The sequence below is a fragment of the Atheta coriaria genome, unplaced genomic scaffold (genome assembly GCF_025399875.1).
Source record: "Atheta coriaria isolate IRGN ID8LTWV9N9 unplaced genomic scaffold, Caltech_Dcor_3.1 hic_scaffold_9_pilon, whole genome shotgun sequence".
NCBI lineage: Eukaryota > Metazoa > Arthropoda > Insecta > Coleoptera > Staphylinidae > Dalotia > Dalotia coriaria.
Window position 1 is genome coordinate 5749618 of NW_027045451.1, and position 17825 is coordinate 5767442.

Below are 17825 nucleotides of genomic sequence, written 5' to 3' on the forward strand. Positions count from 1 at the left end.
TATACCTGAGATTCGATCCGTGTCCGCTAGCATGCCAGCAGGTGCACGTCTCTACTCGACCACCGAGTGTTTTTATCTGTAATATTTGATTCTTCTATTTGTGTTTCTACTTTATTCAACTATTTAAAAACAACAACACATGTCTTAGATGCAACATAGCATGTCTTAGCTATGTTGCACTCACATAAGCTTATATGAAATATGATTTAAGACGCATATCCTGAAAACAACAAAGAGGATATCACAAAGAAGTATGAATAATATTTTAATATTAAATTGAGTTTTATTAATTGTATTTAACAATACATTCCTCTTTTTAATAAAACGAACGTATGTACGATCCAAGGCATATCCTACATACCATGGAGCCACAACGCTCTCTTATCAAACGTTACACATAAAGTAGAATTGTTTGTAGAATTGATGTAACTACTCACTGTTTTATTTATGCACTATACCACACGGAGAAAACGCGTTATTTATCCCGACTAATTAACAATACCATTTTGGCCTATAAATCCAATTGGAATCCGTAGCCCATCGTAAGAGATCCGACGGCCGGCGGCTGATGGCTTACACACGCGCGCGTGGTGTCTCGAGTCGATTCGAGATAAATCACTTGTTCATTAGTTGATAGCAATCGATGACTAAACAATTATAAGACTCGCACCGTTTTAAAGTCTCCCGAAATGCTAACAGTCGCGATGAAGACCGGCGGTGAAACAGAACACGCAGCACAATTGCGTACCACTGACTGACTAAACAGGAAAAAACAACAGCCCATACGACAGCGCAAGATGTTCTGAGCAGTATGGCGAATTGTCACTTGAAGCCGGCCGACGACATGCTGCGACCGGTACGGTACTGTTCAAATTTCAAATGTCAGCGCACAGCGTGCTGCGCAAGCCAAGGTCGAACTGAGAGCATAAACAAGGTGCAGAAAATTCTGCAGATCATATAGAAAACATGGATTGAACATGACACTTAGATGTATTGCTCTCTTATTCTAACTCACCAGCTATCACCTCATCCTGGTATTTCTATTTCACTCACTTGAACGAAAATTAATAAAACACAATCCATGTTATATATATTCCAAAAACTATTCAGAATGACTAAATGTAAACAAACAGTTTTAGTAACCAGCAAAAATCAGTGCTTGGAAATACAAAAAGTAAATTTTTCTCGCTAATTCATAAGTTCTTCATAAAAGTTATTTATGAAAACGATAAAGAAATTAATTACTTACAATCTGATGTAAGAATGGTTCTGCTACGATATCGGGATCGGGTGCAGAACACCTAAAACAAGCGAAATATAGTCCTTTGCAACACAAAAATGCAGTTTTCGTCACTAATTCATGAGTTAATCACAAAAATTAGTTATGAAAACGATAAAGAAATTAATTGCTTACAATCTTATGCAAGAATGGTTCTCCTAAGATATCGGAATCGGGTGCAGAACACCTAAAACAAGCGAAATGTAGTCCTTTGCAACACAAAAATGCAACTTTCGTCACTAATTCATGAGCTAATCACAAAAATTAGATATGAAAACGATAAAGAAATTAAATACTTACAATCTGATGCAAGAATGGTCATTCTACGATGTCAGACTCAGGAACAACATCCCTAAAACAAGCAAAAATTAGTCCTTCGAACATAAAAATGCAATTTTGGGGGTCACTTTGTGTGATAATCACAAAAGTTATTTAAGCAAATGATAAAGAAATTAAATACTTACAATCTGATGTAAGAATGATCATTCTACGATGTCAGACTCAGGTGCAATATTCCTAAAACAAGCAAAAATTAGTCATTCGCATATAAAAATGCAATTTTGGGGGTCAATTTGTATGATAATCAAAAAAGTTATTTAGACAAATGATAAAGAAATTAAATACTTACAATCTGATCTAAGAATGGTCCTTCTACGATGTCAGACTCAGGTACAAAATCCCTAAAACAAGCAAAAATTAGTCCTTCGAACATAAAAATGCAATTTTGGGGGTCAATTTGTGAGATTATCACAACAATTAGTTATGAAAACGATAAAGAAATTAAATACTTACAATCTGATGCAAGAATGGTCCTTCTACGATGTCAGACTCAGGTACAAAATCCCTAAAACAAGCAAAAATTAGTCCTTCGAACATAAAAATGCAATTTTGGGGGTCAATTTGTGAGATTATCACAACAATTAGTTATGAAAACGATAAAGAAATTAAATACTTACAATCTGATGCACGAATGGTCCTTCTACGATGTCAGACTCAGGTGCAATATCCCTAAAACAAGCAAAAATTAGTCATTCGAACATAAAAATTCAATTTTGAGGGTCAATTTGTGTGATAATCAAAAAAGTTATTTAAGCAAATGATAAAGAAATTAAATACTTACAATCTGATGTAAGAATGGTCCTTCTACGATGTCAGACTCAGGTGCAATATCCCTAAAACCAGCAAAAATTAGTGATTCGCACATAAAAATGCAATTTTGGGGGTCAATTTGTATCATAATCAAAAAAGTTATTTTGGCAAATGATAAAGAAATTAAATACTTACAATCTGATGTAAGAATGGTCCTTCTACGATGTCAGACTCAGGTGCAATATCCCTAAAACAAGCAAAAATTAGTCCTTCGAACATAAAAATGCAATTTTGGGGGTCAATTTGTGTGATAATCACAAAAGTTATTTAGAGAAATGATAAAGAAATTAAATACTTACAATCTGATGTAAGAATGGTCCTTCTACGATGTCAGACTCAGGTGCAATATCCCTAAAACAAGCAAAAATTAGTCCTTCGAACATAAAAATGCAATTTTGGGGGTCAATTTGTATGATAATCAAAAAAGTTATTTAGGCAAATGATAAAGAAATTAAATACTTACTATCTGATGTAAGAATGGTCCTTCTACGATGTCAGACTCAGGTGCAATATCCCTAAAACAAGCAAAAATTAGTCCTTCGAACATAAAAATGCAATTTTGGGGGTCAATTTGTGTGATAATCACAAAAGATATTTAAGCAAATGATAAAGAAATTAAATACTTACAATCTGATGTAAGAATGGTCCTTCTACGATGTCAGACTCAGGTACAAAATCCCTAAAACAAGCAAAAATTAGTCCTTCGAACATAAAAATGCAATTTTGGGGGTCAATTTGTGAGATTATCACAACAATTAGTTATGAAAACGATAAAGAAATTAAATACTTACAATCTGATGCAAGAATGGTCATTCTACCATGTCAGACTCAGGTGCAATATCCCTAAAACAAGTAAAAATTAGTCATTCGAACATAAAAATGCAATTTTGGGGGTCAATTTGTGAGATTATCACAACAATTAGTTATGAAAACGATAAAGAAATTAAATACTTACAATCTGATGTAAGAATGGTCCTTCTACGATGTCAGACTCAGGTACAAAATCCCTAAAACAAGCAAAAATTAGTCCTTCGAACATAAAAATGCAATTTTGGGGGTCAATTTGTGAGATTATCACAACAATTAGTTATGAAAACGATAAAGAAATTAAATACTTACAATCTGATGCAAGAATGGTCCTTCTACCATGTCAGACTCAGGTGCAATATCCCTAAAACAAGCAAAAATTAGACCTTCCAACATATAAATGCAATTTTGGGGGTCATTTTGTGTGATAATCACAAAAGTTATTTAGGAAAATGATAATGAAATTAAATACTTACAATCGAATGCAAGAATGGTCATTCTACGATGTCAGACTCAGATGTAAAATCACTAAAACAAGCAAAAATTAGTCCTTCGAACATATAAATGCAATTTTGGGGGTCATTTTGTGCGATAATCACAAAAGTTATTTAGGAAAATGATAATGAAATTAAATACTTACAATCAAATGCGAGAATGGTAATTCTACGATGTCAGACTCAGGTGCAAAATCCCTAAAACAAGCAAATATTAGTCCTGGAAACATAAAAATGCTATTTTGGGGGTCTATTTTTGAGATAATCACAAAAGTTACTTAGGGACATAATGATGAAATTAAATACTTACAATCTGATGCAAGAATGGTCCTGCTACGATATCATACTCAGGTGCAAAATCTCTAAAACAAGTAAAAATTAGTCCTTCGAACATATAAATACAATTTTGGGGGTCAATTTGGGAGGTAATCGCAAAAGTTATTTAGGAAAATGATAATGAAATTAAATACTTACAATCTGATGCAAGAATGGTTCTGCTACGATGTCGATGTCTACAATTGCGTACCACCGACTGACTAAACCGAAAAAATCTACAACCAACACGCCAGCGCAAGATGTACTGTGCAGTATAGCGAATTGTCACTCGAAGCCGACGACATACGGTGACCGGTGCGGTACTATTCAAATTTCAAATCGCAGCGCACAGCGTGCTGCGCAAGCCAAGGTCGAACTGACAGCATAAACAAAGTGTAGAAAATTCGGCAGATCATATAAAGAACATGGATTGAACATGAAACTATGAATATTGCTCTCTTATTCTAACTCACCTGCTATCACTTCATGCTAGTATTTCTACCTCACTCACATGAACGAAAAATAATAAAACACAATCCATGTTATATATAATCCAAAACCTTTTTTAAATGACTAAATGTAAACAAACAGTTACAAGTTATCGACATAACAACGTACGAAATGTAAAATTTATCTAACAATATATGTCCTACAGGTTCATCTCCTACGACATTAGAATATAACGCCATTAAGAATTAAATTTTACATCTTTAGAGACCACGCTGATATTACGCGAATGATGCGTATATGTGCTAAACCCCGAAAACCCGCAAAAATTAGTGCTTCGAAACACAAAAACTAAATTTTCTCGCTAATTCATCAGTTATTCATAATAGTTATGTATGAAAATGATAACGAAATTAATTACTTACAATCTGATGCAAGAATAGTCCTCCTGCGATGTCGGGGTCGGATGCAGAACACCTAAAACAAGCGAAAAATAGTCCTTTGCAACACAAAAATGCAACTTTCGTCACTAAGTCATGAGCTAATCACAAAAATTAGACATGAAAAAGATAAAGAAAATGAATACTTACACTCAGATGCAAGAATCGTTCTGCTACGATGTCGACTTTAGGTGCAGAAAATCTAAAACAAGCGAAAAGTAGTCCTTAGCAACACAAAAATGCAATTTTCATCACTAATTCAAGAGCTAATCACAAAAATTAGTCATGAAAACGATAAAGAAGTTAAACATCTACAATCTTAAGCAAGAATGGTTCTACTACGTTGTCGATTTTGGGTGCTGAACACCTAAAACAAGTAAAAAGTAGACTTTGGCAACACAAAAATGCAATTTTCGTCACTAATTCATGAGCTAATCACAAAAATTAGTCATGAAAACGATAAAGAAATTAAATACTTACAATCTAATGCAAGAATGGTCCTTCTACGATGTCAGACTCCGGTACAAAATCCCTAAAACAAGTAAAAATTAGTCCTTCGAACATAAAAATGCAATTTTGGGGGTCAATTTTTGCGGTAATCACAAAAGTTATTTAGGAAAATAATAATGAAATTAAATACTTACAATCTGATGCAAGAATGGTCCTTCTACGATTTCAGACTCAGGTGCAAAATCTCTAAAACAAGCAAAAATTAGTCCTTCGAACATAAAAATGCAATTTTTGGGGTCAATTTGTGAGATAATCACAAAATTTATATAAGACAATGATAATGAAATAAAATACATACTTACAATCTGAGGGGTCTCCTGCGATGACGGGCTCGGGTGCAGAACACCTAAAACAAGCAAAAAGTAGTCCTTTGCAACACAAAAATGTAATTTTTGTCACTAAATCAAAGGCAAACTTAAATTATTGCCACACATTCATCCCCCTGTAAAAATTACAAAACTAAGTCATGGACATAATAAAGATTTGCAATACTTACAATGTGAAGCATTGAGATATCATCTCTGCTGTATAGTCCCGTTTAATTCCTGGAGCCCTAAAACAAAGAGAAATCAGTGCAAAAGACATATGAAAATCACAAAACTAGGTCATGAATTTATAGATCTGTCCTGTGAGGTTTCGTTTAACTACCAGAGCCCTAAAACCAACAATAATCAGTGCCTCGAAATTTTTATGATTATCAGTACTTTAGTTGATCACATACTTTATAAACAGAGAAAGAGAACTGGTGTTATGACATGCAACGTGCGATGCAATTCTCGTTTAGACTTAATTTAGGCTGATTTAAACACTATTACGACAGAAGTTTGTACACAAACGTTTATTGTTAAGGGTAACACTAGCCCTATTTAAATCTCCATATAAAATGAAACCAAAAATGAAAATACGCAACGAGTAATGCGTTCTTGCCAGCGGTCAGAACCAAACTAGTTTCAAAACGTGTGCGCTCTTGTTTACATAGTGCAAAATACTGATAAGCGCCTACCGATGGAAACATTTTGAAATCACTTTTAAGACATTCCAGGCGGGACTAAACCCAATGCTAAAAAAGTGCTTATAATAAATAAATATAGTGCAGTATTACGCGTTGCATTGCACTTATTAAACGCAAAAACAAAGAATGATTGTGTAAAAACTAACTAATATTTATTGATAAGAATTAATTGTTTATTGGGAATCTGCAAGCAAAACTGAAAAATCTAAATTGTTGTTGGAACGTAAACAAGAAAAATGATTTATCTGTTTTATATGAAAAACCTTTTTCTGGTTGCTCGACTGAAATTAATTAATCTAAAAAATTCGATCTTGAAATAAAAGGTATAAATGATTTGCAATACAGCAAGCAGCAATTTTAATAAACAAAAACACTATAGTTACAGTATTCTTAAATTTTTTTATAATATGTACAAAATTATTCTTATTACTAACTTCAATTCTGTAAAGTATGAAACACAATTAAATAAACCGTCATATTATATTTTCTATTAAAATTAAAGTCATCTTAATCATAAATGCATTTGTGCCAAATTTAGCTGCTATATTTTTAAAACATTTATTTATATTTTTCTCTGATATAATATATTAATACTCTATGTCTTTAATTAAAAATTTGATAATTTTCAATGGCATTGAAATTTTGCATCACATGATTCGTATGAAGTTGAATCAATTTTAATTTGTTGTAGCGTTTGATTGATGTGAACTAAATGATCAGTAATGGTGGTTGTAGTGTCGACGGCTGCGTTTGGTGTTTTGAGGAACGATGTATAGATCTTCGTTAACATTGTACAAGCTGGGTGTGTTGGCGCAATCAACATTGAACCACCAATCGCAGACACGAGCAAATTGATTGAAGATGGTGCCATTGGGACAAAGGAAGCTGAATTGTTGACCACTCGGCAAACACCAGTGCCATACCTAATTAAAAATACACAAAACAACAATCGATGAATTAAAATTAAACATCTTTAAACCCAACAGAAAACGTAATTGAATTCACATTGATTTTTAATGATTCACATCCGAAGTTATTTCCGCACTTTAGTTGTTCCGATCAAATCTATTCCGAGATTCTACCAATTATAAGATAATTATCATTCATACATATTTTTTAACAAGCAGTTTCCATTGAATAAACACGAAATTTTACCTCAAAGATGAAATTAAAAATCAAACCTAGTCATTAACTGCTTAGCAGAATAAACAGTTGGTTTATGAATATTTTATGTTTCGTTGAGTGAGGTTTGATTGTGAATTGTTGTTGCTGGTAGTAAAGTACAAATTATAGAGTGCTTGATCGACACCTTGTTATTTAGCTGTTCGCATCGTAAGTGCAAATGGCTACAAAACGTGCAAATCAAATAAACACTAGAAGCCATTCGCTAGTTTGAAGTTGTTAAATTACCTGGCATTGCGCTTCAGGGTCGCTATAATAGCCTGGCAAACGTTGATCACACTTGAACGATAGTCCTTTGGGGATTTCACTGTAGATTGGATAATCCTGACCGGCCACATAACCATCCAATTGCTAGAAAAAGTTTATGTGTAAAATTGTGATAGTGTTATGTGACTTATAGCTTTATAATTGCTCAAACAAGTTCTTTATATTTAACTTTTTGGATTTGCTTCTTTATCAAATTGAAGAAAAAATATTAAACCTTTGAAATAAATGCAAAAAAAATATTTATACCTAAATAGGTTATGAACATGAAATATTAAAAAAAAGGTTATGTCATTTTATAGCAGCCACAAAATTAAAAATTTTGTTAAGAAATTACATCAATGTAAAACCTATCATTTGATTTCTTTAAAAGAAGCAAAATTTAAATTACATTAGAATAAAATCTACTTTTTGGAGAATTTAAAAAATAATAAATAAAATTTTGTTAACAATTAGTTAATAATGAGAAAGTAAAAAGATTGGAGGGACAGTTTCTTGCTTAAATTAATAATAATCCGTAAAATATGATGACATTTTTGTTATATTTTAGAAATTATGAATGTATTACATTTTTTAGGTCAATATTGCAATAATTTAATGAACGTGCGAAGATGACATAACCAAACTTGAGTGCACAAGTGTTCGCACACAGTAGTCGATTATTAACACGCAATTAGTGTGTGTGCTCTGCTCGAAATTAAAGTCGAAAACTGAATGGATCATATACACCAGATGTGATCTCATTACGCAGTTCGGAGTTCATTGTTTCGATTTTGTTTTCGCATCTATCACACCTCGCACTCACATTTGTTCGACTTTTATGCGCGCGAATATAAAGCGCATGCGAAGATACAACTAATTACGATTTGCGGTATCGTTCAAAAATCGAAGAGTTAATTTGCGTGTGAATCAAGATGGCTGCCAATCCGAGCATAAAGTTACGACGTTCCCATGCTCTATGTCCATGCAGAAAATTATAAATGATTCGTTAAAAAAAGTTTAGGTTTTTTTACAATTCTGGTAAAGATTTGCAGAAGACGCGTATCGAATGTACATAAATCAACGACGTGAACATTGTACCTAAATCGTAATCGGCGCTGTGACATAATCGAGCACGAAAGTTTCGTATGTTTCCCATGACAATCAAACACATCGAAACAAAAACGAAACAAAAGAGTGATGCGAATGATGCAAGTGATGTAAATGTTTGTTTTATTTTCAGTGACTTTAATTGGGTTGCTCTTTAATTTATAATTTAATTTAATTTTGCATAAATTACTAGAGTGTGCATCCGACACGCACCGACATTTTGTCTGCTGATGTCAATTGAATTCAATTAAATTTGGTTATAAACGTTCATTTAAAGTTGTGAGCTTGTAAAATTGTGCCAAATGTGGCAGACAATGAAAAAAGGTAATGAATTGTTCGCAGATTACGCTGCAGAGATTTTCGTTCGAGATATGGAAGTAGAAGCGTGAAAAGTGCGCATATCAATGACCAACATGGCCGACACGAGTGACCGACACCGGCGAACACGGATGAACTCGAACCGACTCGTTACACCACTTCCGGTTGCATTAAGCGCGCATAACACAATGTCGCACTATGTGCTCATTTGCATTTTTCAAGATTGATAACATTTACTGTAAACACATGCGATTAAAACATTAAAATTAAAAATATATATATAAAACAAAAGTAAAATTAGAAAATTTTACTAAAGTGACTTAAATCACATTCAATTAAATCGAGTTAAAACTTGACTTTGTCTTAAATCTTAAATTTTAACTTTACATTTACATTTTTCATTATCAAAAGAAATCTCAATATAATTTCAATAATGAGGTTATATAACATCAAAACTAACAACAAACAAAGATGTCGTTCATTTATTCGATTGGGAAACTCGTTTAAAACATTCTACAAGAACATAACTTAATAATGAAGGGAAAAAGCAAAGAAAAAAAATTATTTGCATAACAAACTTGAAACGTCTCGTTAAATCTAAAATAACTGAAATTGAATACATTCTTACGTCGGTATCCGCTAAACTGTTAAGTCAGTACCGGCACGAAGATTAAGATGTCTCCCAGTGAAAGTAACTTAAGAATGCACCAAATTACTCTAATGAGACTCTTGTTCTATCTAAACTATTATAAACAAATCCACCTATACATATACATATATAGGAACAATTGATAAACAATGATTTATTTATACTAATAAGTTAAGTAAGACTTAAGCCATCTTCACGGAAACGGAAAGTAAAATGATAAAAAGAACATAATTACACGATTGTGAAGTATGGGAATTTCTAAATGAATCATCAATATTATAACATATTACAAGTTTAACAGATAAATATAGAAGTACTTAAGTTAAGTCATACGTAACATATAGGATGCGTAAAATATCTCATGACTTTCATGAATTTCAACATTGTATACGGTGAATTGAAGCCTGAAGATCATTTAATTTAATGTTGATGAATTACGAATGTAATAGTAAATTGTATGGTATTTAAGAGAAAAGTCAGATTAACTCACATTACTTACTCAAATGTGTAAGTACTTATAAGAGAGTATGATTTATGATTTAATTATAGACAATTTTTATTGACCTAAAGATATTTAGTAACATGAAGAAGATTTATAGACAACTTTGTTGAGTTTTGTGTAATTTCCTCAAATTTGTAAAGTTTTCTCTTTAACCCAGAATGTTTAGTGATGTTATTTAACTTCCAACGTCGATTATCTTAGAATTTTAGTATTTTTATGGAAATGCTTAACTATTTGATAACTTTAAGAGATGTATTATGATATAATCTTAATTATAGTACAGTTTATGCTTGTTTTGAAGATTGTTATGTTTATGTATGTGATTGATAACTTACCGATAGCGCCAAGTGTATGGTAAATCCACAAATGGCGGTGAAAAACACAATAGTATTAATTTTCGACATGATTATCAAAATTTATGAGTTATCACTTCTTGAAACACTGTTAAAATACAATTTAATTGTTATCCGTTTTTTACTGCGCTTATTAATCCAATTAACTAATTAGATGTTGGTTTGCAAAAAGAATCGAGTGCAATGTGCTGAAACGAATCGTCGGTGGTGATTTTATACCGCCGGTGTAGTGTGGGATGGAAGAGCCATCTCCGCGAAGATGGAATTTCGGTTTCGCATCACTTTTCATTTCATTCCTATTTCGGCGTGTTGTTTTGCGTTGCCAATAGCAACGACAACATCAACAACACTCGTTGAGTAAGTTGCGTATGCGTATCCCACCTCAATCATACATTCAGTTCATTATAATGATACATAGACGCACAAACTCAAACAAATAAAATGTTCGCCTTCCTTCTTTGGTATAATAAATAATATTTGTAATGAATCAATGACTTTTAGATGTCTAAAATGGGGAATAGACATAACTTGACATAACCAAAGCGCGACTCATTTATTATGTGTGACTTTTTGTTCGACTTTTCAAAGTTGTTGTCGATTACATCGTCGATTCATCGGCTGCCGTGCTGCGCGCGAATATTCGGCGGGTGTTAATGTGTGATATAGGTCTGGCGAGATTCTCATGGCGGGCGAGCAATCGCGTTTGCTTTCAATTACACGAAATTGCGTGCCACAATTATTTCATCACATTTTTTGTGCTAGCTACACTCACACTACACTGTAACCAAAGTTTGATGCTGGAATATCCTGCGGTGTGTGTGAAACTTACTAATATTGTGCGATGTACATATTTGGGATGATTAATTACATGTTGCTAATTAATTTATTACATACACTATGTTTTTACATATAAAAATATTATAAAAACGCACAGAGCCTTAATAAATGTGTATTAAATATTTTGTATACAATGTGTCTAGAGGTCTTATGTTTAAGTTTGTATAAGAGTGCATAACCTAATTATAGATTGCAAAAATTATGGAGTGCAAAATTTCAATCCATTAAAATGCAATAAAACTCAATTAAAGTTAAAATTTCATGTTTACGGTTGCACTATTATTAAATAATATAATACTAACACATTTTGATGTGTTCTTCATGCTCTATATCTAAAAATCTAAAAATCTCACATGGTTTAGAATTCAGATGCTTATTTATTAATTAATATTTGCGCGAACTTCTGAGAATTTCTCACCAAGCGAGATTATCGGCTTTTGTGCGCACATAAAACAAAATACAAAACAAAACTAAGTTTCATTTGTTACATTTCATTCTTTAGATTATTCGGTTTGTTATTTCATATTTTATGTTATAATTTCGTGTTCTGTTTCCTATGTTAAGAGTTCTTTTCTAACGAGAATCAAAAATATTTATTTTTGCCTCCCAAAAAATTTAAATAAAACAGGAATTTATATGAAAATGTTTTATGTTTAGCATTGAGATAATTACCATATAAAAGTTAATTATTTCTATATCTTAAGGCAAATGCACATTTCAGAAGTGTTTCTAGTATTGCTTGAAAACCCTCTTAAATGTTTTGTATTTAGGCTTAATGTTATTAAATAAAATTTGCTCATGCAAATGTGACTATATGAAACAATGAACAAATTTTATTTAATATTTTTTTGCAGTCTATACACAACCAATTTTTATTATTTTTTCAAAGTCGGGTGCAGGATTACAAAAGAATTGTGTAAATTAATATTAAATCTTAAATTGAAAGCGAAAAAATTACCAGCTGCATTTAATGGTTGAATGCTGATGAAATGCAGATGTATATTAAAGTAAAAATGCTCCGAGATGAAAAGTTGAAGATTGCTCCACACTCACACATTGCACATGCGCAAGTTCCTGTGTGTGTTTGCTGTTCATCTGTCGAGACACAATAAACATCTGAAACAATTGACGGAAAATCGCAACGCTACTGTTGGTGGAAACAAGTGCTGGTTGCAAACTGTTTACCAATTAAGAATTATAGCAACATCCAGAAAACCATCAGTACATTTTCATACTTGAACTGCCAAAATAATGGGTTATAAGTTAGTTAATTAACGCATCAATTACAAACAGCACATAAAGCAATAAAAAATAAAAATTAATTTTAAATTGGGAAATAATAATTAATATCCAGTATTATTTAACGTTTTCACAGCTGTTGCGTTTATGTTTTGAAAATACAGGTATAAAAAGTTTTAGGTGCGTCTTCACTGCATGCCTCACCTGTTGTAAGACTTGTAAGAAACACAAAGCCTGTTTCTCCCTTTATCGCTCTACCTTCTTTGTTAACCTGCTTAAAGTAACTATAAAGTTACTCCAAAGCACGTTTTACGTTACTAACGCAACGTGCCTTAAGTCACTAGACTTCAGTACTTCAAAGACTTAAGTCAGAGTTTTGTAACGGTCGCTACAAGTGTCGAAAAAATCTAAAAATTAAAACCTTTGAAACGTGTAATAAGTAATAATATTTTGTTGATCTTATCTATTATCATAGCTTATCGTCTTGCTAGATAATTTTATTGGCACTTTAAGTTAGAGTTTAACAAGTGTTTGCTTAGTGAATTTTATCCAGTCAATATGTAATGTGATGTGATGTAATGGATTTGAGTGCAAAACAACGAGTTTTAAAGTTTTTAAAACATGCCGATTCGCAAATGAAGCCACAAGTAACTTTATTTCGCGTGGGTGTACAGAAAAAAATAATAACAATGCATGTGATATGAAACAATCACTGATTGCCGACTGAGTCACGGACAATTTAAAATATGTACTACGAAAACAACGAATAATAAAAACATCAAGCTAAAATAATAGTAGATAACTCTTCAAAGTATACTCTTATTTATTGCATGTAATAAAAATGATTAATTTGTGCAAACTGGATGAGTAAATCATAACTGACTCAGGCTGATTAAGTTGAGTCGAAAACTCAGCGTGCAGCTGAGCGGAACTGCGCCGGCGGAACGAAAAAGTGTTCCGACATTCTGACATTCCGCCATCGGTTGGACTGGAACAACGGTGGAACAAAACGACGGATATTATTCGAGCCGCGAACGGTGGACTGTGCGATGCCGATTGTCGGAAAACGCGACACAGTCGGGAGTTAAGCGCGAAATCAGCGAGTTATACAAGTGTAAACTATCAAAAACTCAACTCTAACACTCGAAATTTACAAAAATTTAAAATAAAGTACAGAACTAGTTATAAACTGTGGAAAACAGTTATAGTGTGACAAGTTGTAAAAACTTTACTTCTATTAAAACATAAAAAAAGTATAAACAGAATACTAAAAATTTAAACCAGTTAAAAATGACAGATAAAACGTTAACTGCAGAGGATTTACCCATGACGTTCCAGGCAAAATATTTAGGTAATTATTCTAATCATATTCCGATAAACAAATTTCTTTAAAGCCGGGAATTGTTGTATTATCGTAAATATTCAAGGTTTTTCGTTTTAAAATACATGTTTTATCACTTGAATTGCAATGATTTTAAAAAATTCACTACATAACCAAACTTTACATGTTTATGACATTGTTTTAGGTTGTTGTAAAGCCGCAGGACTCTGGGGAATAAAACACACAAGAAAACCTGTTGATTTTCTGGTAGAATCAGCAAAATCTTCTGGCCAAGCTTTAAAAGTAGTAGAAATCAAAGTGTCTACTAATGGTCTACACATTCAGGATCTTATTTCTAAAAACAGCAAAACATCAGTTACCCATGCAATAGATTCGATATCCTATGGAGTCCAGGATTTGACATTCACACGAGTATTCTGTATGATAATCTGTAATAGTAGAGCTTTGGAAGACTCAGCAAAAGGAATTAATGTAGCGCCACAATCAGTTGGCAATACTGGTCAACAAATGCAAGAGAATCTCTTCATGTGTCACGCATTTGCCTGCGAGAGCAAACATCAGGCAAGACAATTGACGTTTGCACTTGCAGCAGCATTCAAACACTTCGCCGATGTGATGAAGTGCAAACAAGATAAAGAAAAACTGGTGAGGACCATCGATCTAAGAACAGCGGATCAAATCGCCGATGAAGAGAGTGAAACTGAAGCATAAACAAAAAATACATTTAAAAGTTGATGGTATTAAAATAAAGTACAATTATTATTAGCCTCTAAGTCAGAATATAGTGTAAGCTAATACTAATACCAAATATATTTATAAAACGATCAGAAACAATTGTTAATTTTCACAAAACAAGAAAAAAGAAAGAAAAACATATCTGTGATCGAACAAAGTTGTCAAATGTCAATACCAAGTACTAATTAACAAGGTGCTCAAATAAATCACCGCATAAAATAATTATGATTGTATAATTTCTATTATGACAAATAATGATGGAATAAAATCTCATTATTTTTGCCAAACGTGTTAAATTTTTTCTATATTACTTTCTATATAAAATAAAATTGATGATTTAGTCATTTCTCGATAATGTGATATCAAATTCCTTGTTAATCGTCAGATATCAAAGTTTGCGCAGCGCTGTTGCGTGCTAATTAGCATCGAACGATAACGCAGATAACGATTTCGTCGATTGGTTCGATTCATATGTACCTATTTAGTTGTTACGTTGTGTATTCACCATTCATATGGTGATTCCTATAAAACAGTTTGTTTTATTAGTAAAATAATAATAATATAAAAAAATTTGTTTGTGGGTTGGAATTTCCTTGATTTGAGGTTATAAATCAACAAAAAATGGCTACTCCAAGCAATCAAATCACCATAAACGATCTGCCATTGACTTTCAATGGAAAATATTTAGGTTAGTGTTTTATTGCATATATCTGTTATCATTTGTGTGTAATCTTAATCCAAACACTGGAAATTTTGATTTTTAGGAAGTTGCAGAGCAGCTGGTGCCTGGGGTGTAAAATTTATTCGAAAACCATTGGATCTTCTTGTTGAGACAGCAAAGTCCTCCCGTCAAAATTTATCACAGGTAGAGCTGAAAGTGATAATCGATGGATTGGAGATCACGCAGTTGATTAAAGATAAAGACAGCGTTACTGTTTCTTACAAAATCGAAACAATCACGTACGGAGTGCAAGATGTCAACTTCTCAAGAATTTTCTGTATTATTATTACAAGACCTGAAGCCAAAATAGATGAGCAATATATGTTGCACGCATTTGTTTGCCCCTCGAAGCATGTTGCTCGTCAGATTACGTTTGCTCTGGGAGCAGCATTCAAACATCTCGCCGAGACGATGAAATCCAAGGCAGAGGCAAATAAGTTAAAGCAAACAATTCAACTTAGCAAGGACACCGAGGATAGCGATGACAGTGAGGCTGATGCATAAACATAACCTTACTTAACTATATATTATTACATATGTAGCGTCTGATAACACCATGTTTTAAAATTACATTTTGATGAGTTATATTCGCTAGTTAAATTTGAACTTTGGTCAAATTGAATGTTATCCGTCTATTTTTACACAAAAATTCAATTCCTATATCGTTTTGTCATAAAACTAGCACGAAACTTGTTTGTCGACGTAATTCGAGCTTGGGTGGATTTAGATAATGGGTTTCCGGCGCGAGATGGATCGTCATCAATGTTTCTGATGTGTTCTGCATTGTTTGTCTGGCTTTTGTTCATTGCAGCTATTGACATTCGCTTGTTTTTCACTCGTTTTTGTAAAAAAATATAGATGTTGTGCAATTATCATTAAAATTCTAACAGTGTCATCAAAATATACGAAAAGCATTTCAAAATGTCTAAAAATAGAAATTTGTATTCTTATACAAATTAATTGTATACAAAAAACCACTGGATTAAAGAATGGGCTGAAATTAGAATTGCTTTTATTAATTTTTATAGTTTATTATAACTTTTATTTTATTGCTCATTTTAAATCATCCATATTTAAATAAATACATACGTGATCTAAAAATCTCGTCACAGAAGTTATGAAAAGTGATTTGAACAGGACTGTAGCAAATTTAAAATGTAAAATTTTCCATTGTTTTCAAAACTATGAAATAGTAAACGTAAAAACAATGAAAATTTTGTTCAACGTGTTCAAAAATCACTAATTTTAATATTCTGATAAGTATTAAATGTTAAAATTTCATAACGCGTCGATGGTAAATCGGTACGATGGGAACAGTGCTCTTCATGTATTCCTGCGCATGCGTAACATGTGTCATTTGGGTTACATCCGCCGATTCGGAGATAGTTTCCGGCAGGGCATCCAGCTCTTGTGCCACGATTGGAACCGTCACCTCGTCGTTTGATTGATGTTGTTCATGAACATGATCTTCTTCAATCTCTTCCGTTGGAACCGCGATGTTTAATTGTTCGCCGAAGTTGGTGTTCAAATTGTAGAAACGTGGCGATTCCGAGCAGTCGATAGCTTCGTCTGAACGTGTGCAAGTAAACATTTCCTAAGTAATAAAAAGGGTAATAAAAGTTTAATTGATTTTGGTTCCACTTAATAAATTTTCAAATTGTTTACTTGATTGAAAACTGTTTCATCGGGACATATGAAGCTCCACCGGAACATTTGGCTTCTTCCGCTTGCGTAGGTAACGGGTAAGCAGACGTGAAACAATTGACAATCGTTTTCGACGTCGGCGTAGTATCCGTATGAACGTCCTTCGCAACTGAAAGAATCTTCAATGTTTGAACGAATGCTGGTTGCATTACTTGGTAAAGTTAACAAATTCGGTGGTAACATATCATCAAGAACCTAAAATTAACAAAGAAAATCGAATGTTATATTTTTAAATGCGTGAAAATGAATAAAACAAAAATCTTACTCTGCCGCTTGGTGCAGCTAATACTCCACTGCAGGCAACCAACAATACACTCAACACTAAAACAACCATCTTGAAACTTTAAAAACCGTTGAAAAACGCCAAAAACACAATAACTAATATAATTATTAAATGGATGAATGATGAAGTAGTTGTTGTTAGGTGTGGTGACTTG

The 17825-nt window shown here is 32.8% G+C and overlaps 3 protein-coding genes and 2 long non-coding RNA genes across 13 annotated transcripts; 2 read left to right on the forward strand and 3 right to left on the reverse strand.

The window, feature by feature from the left end:
- Positions 1–316: 316 nt before the first annotated feature.
- LOC135798991 (uncharacterized) lies at positions 317–6370 on the reverse strand. Of its 9 annotated transcripts, XR_010549845.1 has the most exons (28): positions 6163–6370; positions 5938–6096; positions 5744–5787; positions 5576–5627; positions 5412–5463; positions 5082–5133; positions 4917–4968; positions 4204–4420; positions 4040–4091; positions 3876–3927; positions 3712–3763; positions 3548–3599; positions 3384–3435; positions 3220–3271; positions 3056–3107; positions 2892–2943; positions 2728–2779; positions 2564–2615; positions 2400–2451; positions 2236–2287; positions 2072–2123; positions 1908–1959; positions 1744–1795; positions 1580–1631; positions 1415–1466; positions 1250–1301; positions 1016–1115; positions 317–946 (listed from the first exon to the last, which is right to left on the reverse strand). It is a non-coding gene; the product is annotated as an uncharacterized lncRNA (long non-coding RNA). The 9 variants fall into 9 exon arrangements; XR_010549841.1 differs by having other exon boundaries at positions 1016–1301; positions 5938–5994; XR_010549842.1 differs by having other exon boundaries at positions 1016–1301; positions 5744–5883; positions 5938–5994.
- A 658-nt stretch (positions 6371–7028) lies between these two features.
- Positions 7029–10981, reverse strand: LOC135798862 (U-scoloptoxin(01)-Cw1a-like). Its single transcript, XM_065311832.1, has 3 exons — positions 10793–10981; positions 7864–7986; positions 7029–7376 (listed from the first exon to the last, which is right to left on the reverse strand). The coding sequence occupies exons 1-3, from the start codon at positions 10859–10861 to the stop codon at positions 7170–7172; spliced, it is 399 nt and encodes a 132-aa protein (XP_065167904.1). The 5' UTR covers positions 10862–10981; the 3' UTR covers positions 7029–7169.
- Positions 10982–13240: 2259 nt separating this feature from the next.
- LOC135798921 (uncharacterized) lies at positions 13241–15250 on the forward strand. The gene is made up of 2 exons (XM_065311905.1): positions 13241–14237; positions 14413–15250. The coding sequence occupies exons 1-2, from the start codon at positions 14177–14179 to the stop codon at positions 14937–14939; spliced, it is 588 nt and encodes a 195-aa protein (XP_065167977.1). The 5' UTR covers positions 13241–14176; the 3' UTR covers positions 14940–15250.
- Positions 15251–15353: 103 nt separating this feature from the next.
- On the forward strand, positions 15354–16269 carry LOC135798922 (uncharacterized). Its single transcript, XR_010549810.1, has 2 exons — positions 15354–15651; positions 15728–16269. It is a non-coding gene; the product is annotated as an uncharacterized lncRNA (long non-coding RNA).
- Positions 16270–16833: 564 nt separating this feature from the next.
- Positions 16834–17814, reverse strand: LOC135798920 (uncharacterized). Its single transcript, XM_065311904.1, has 3 exons — positions 17654–17814; positions 17350–17583; positions 16834–17278 (listed from the first exon to the last, which is right to left on the reverse strand). The coding sequence occupies exons 1-3, from the start codon at positions 17720–17722 to the stop codon at positions 16955–16957; spliced, it is 627 nt and encodes a 208-aa protein (XP_065167976.1). The 5' UTR covers positions 17723–17814; the 3' UTR covers positions 16834–16954.
- Between the last annotated feature and the right edge of the window lie 11 nt (positions 17815–17825).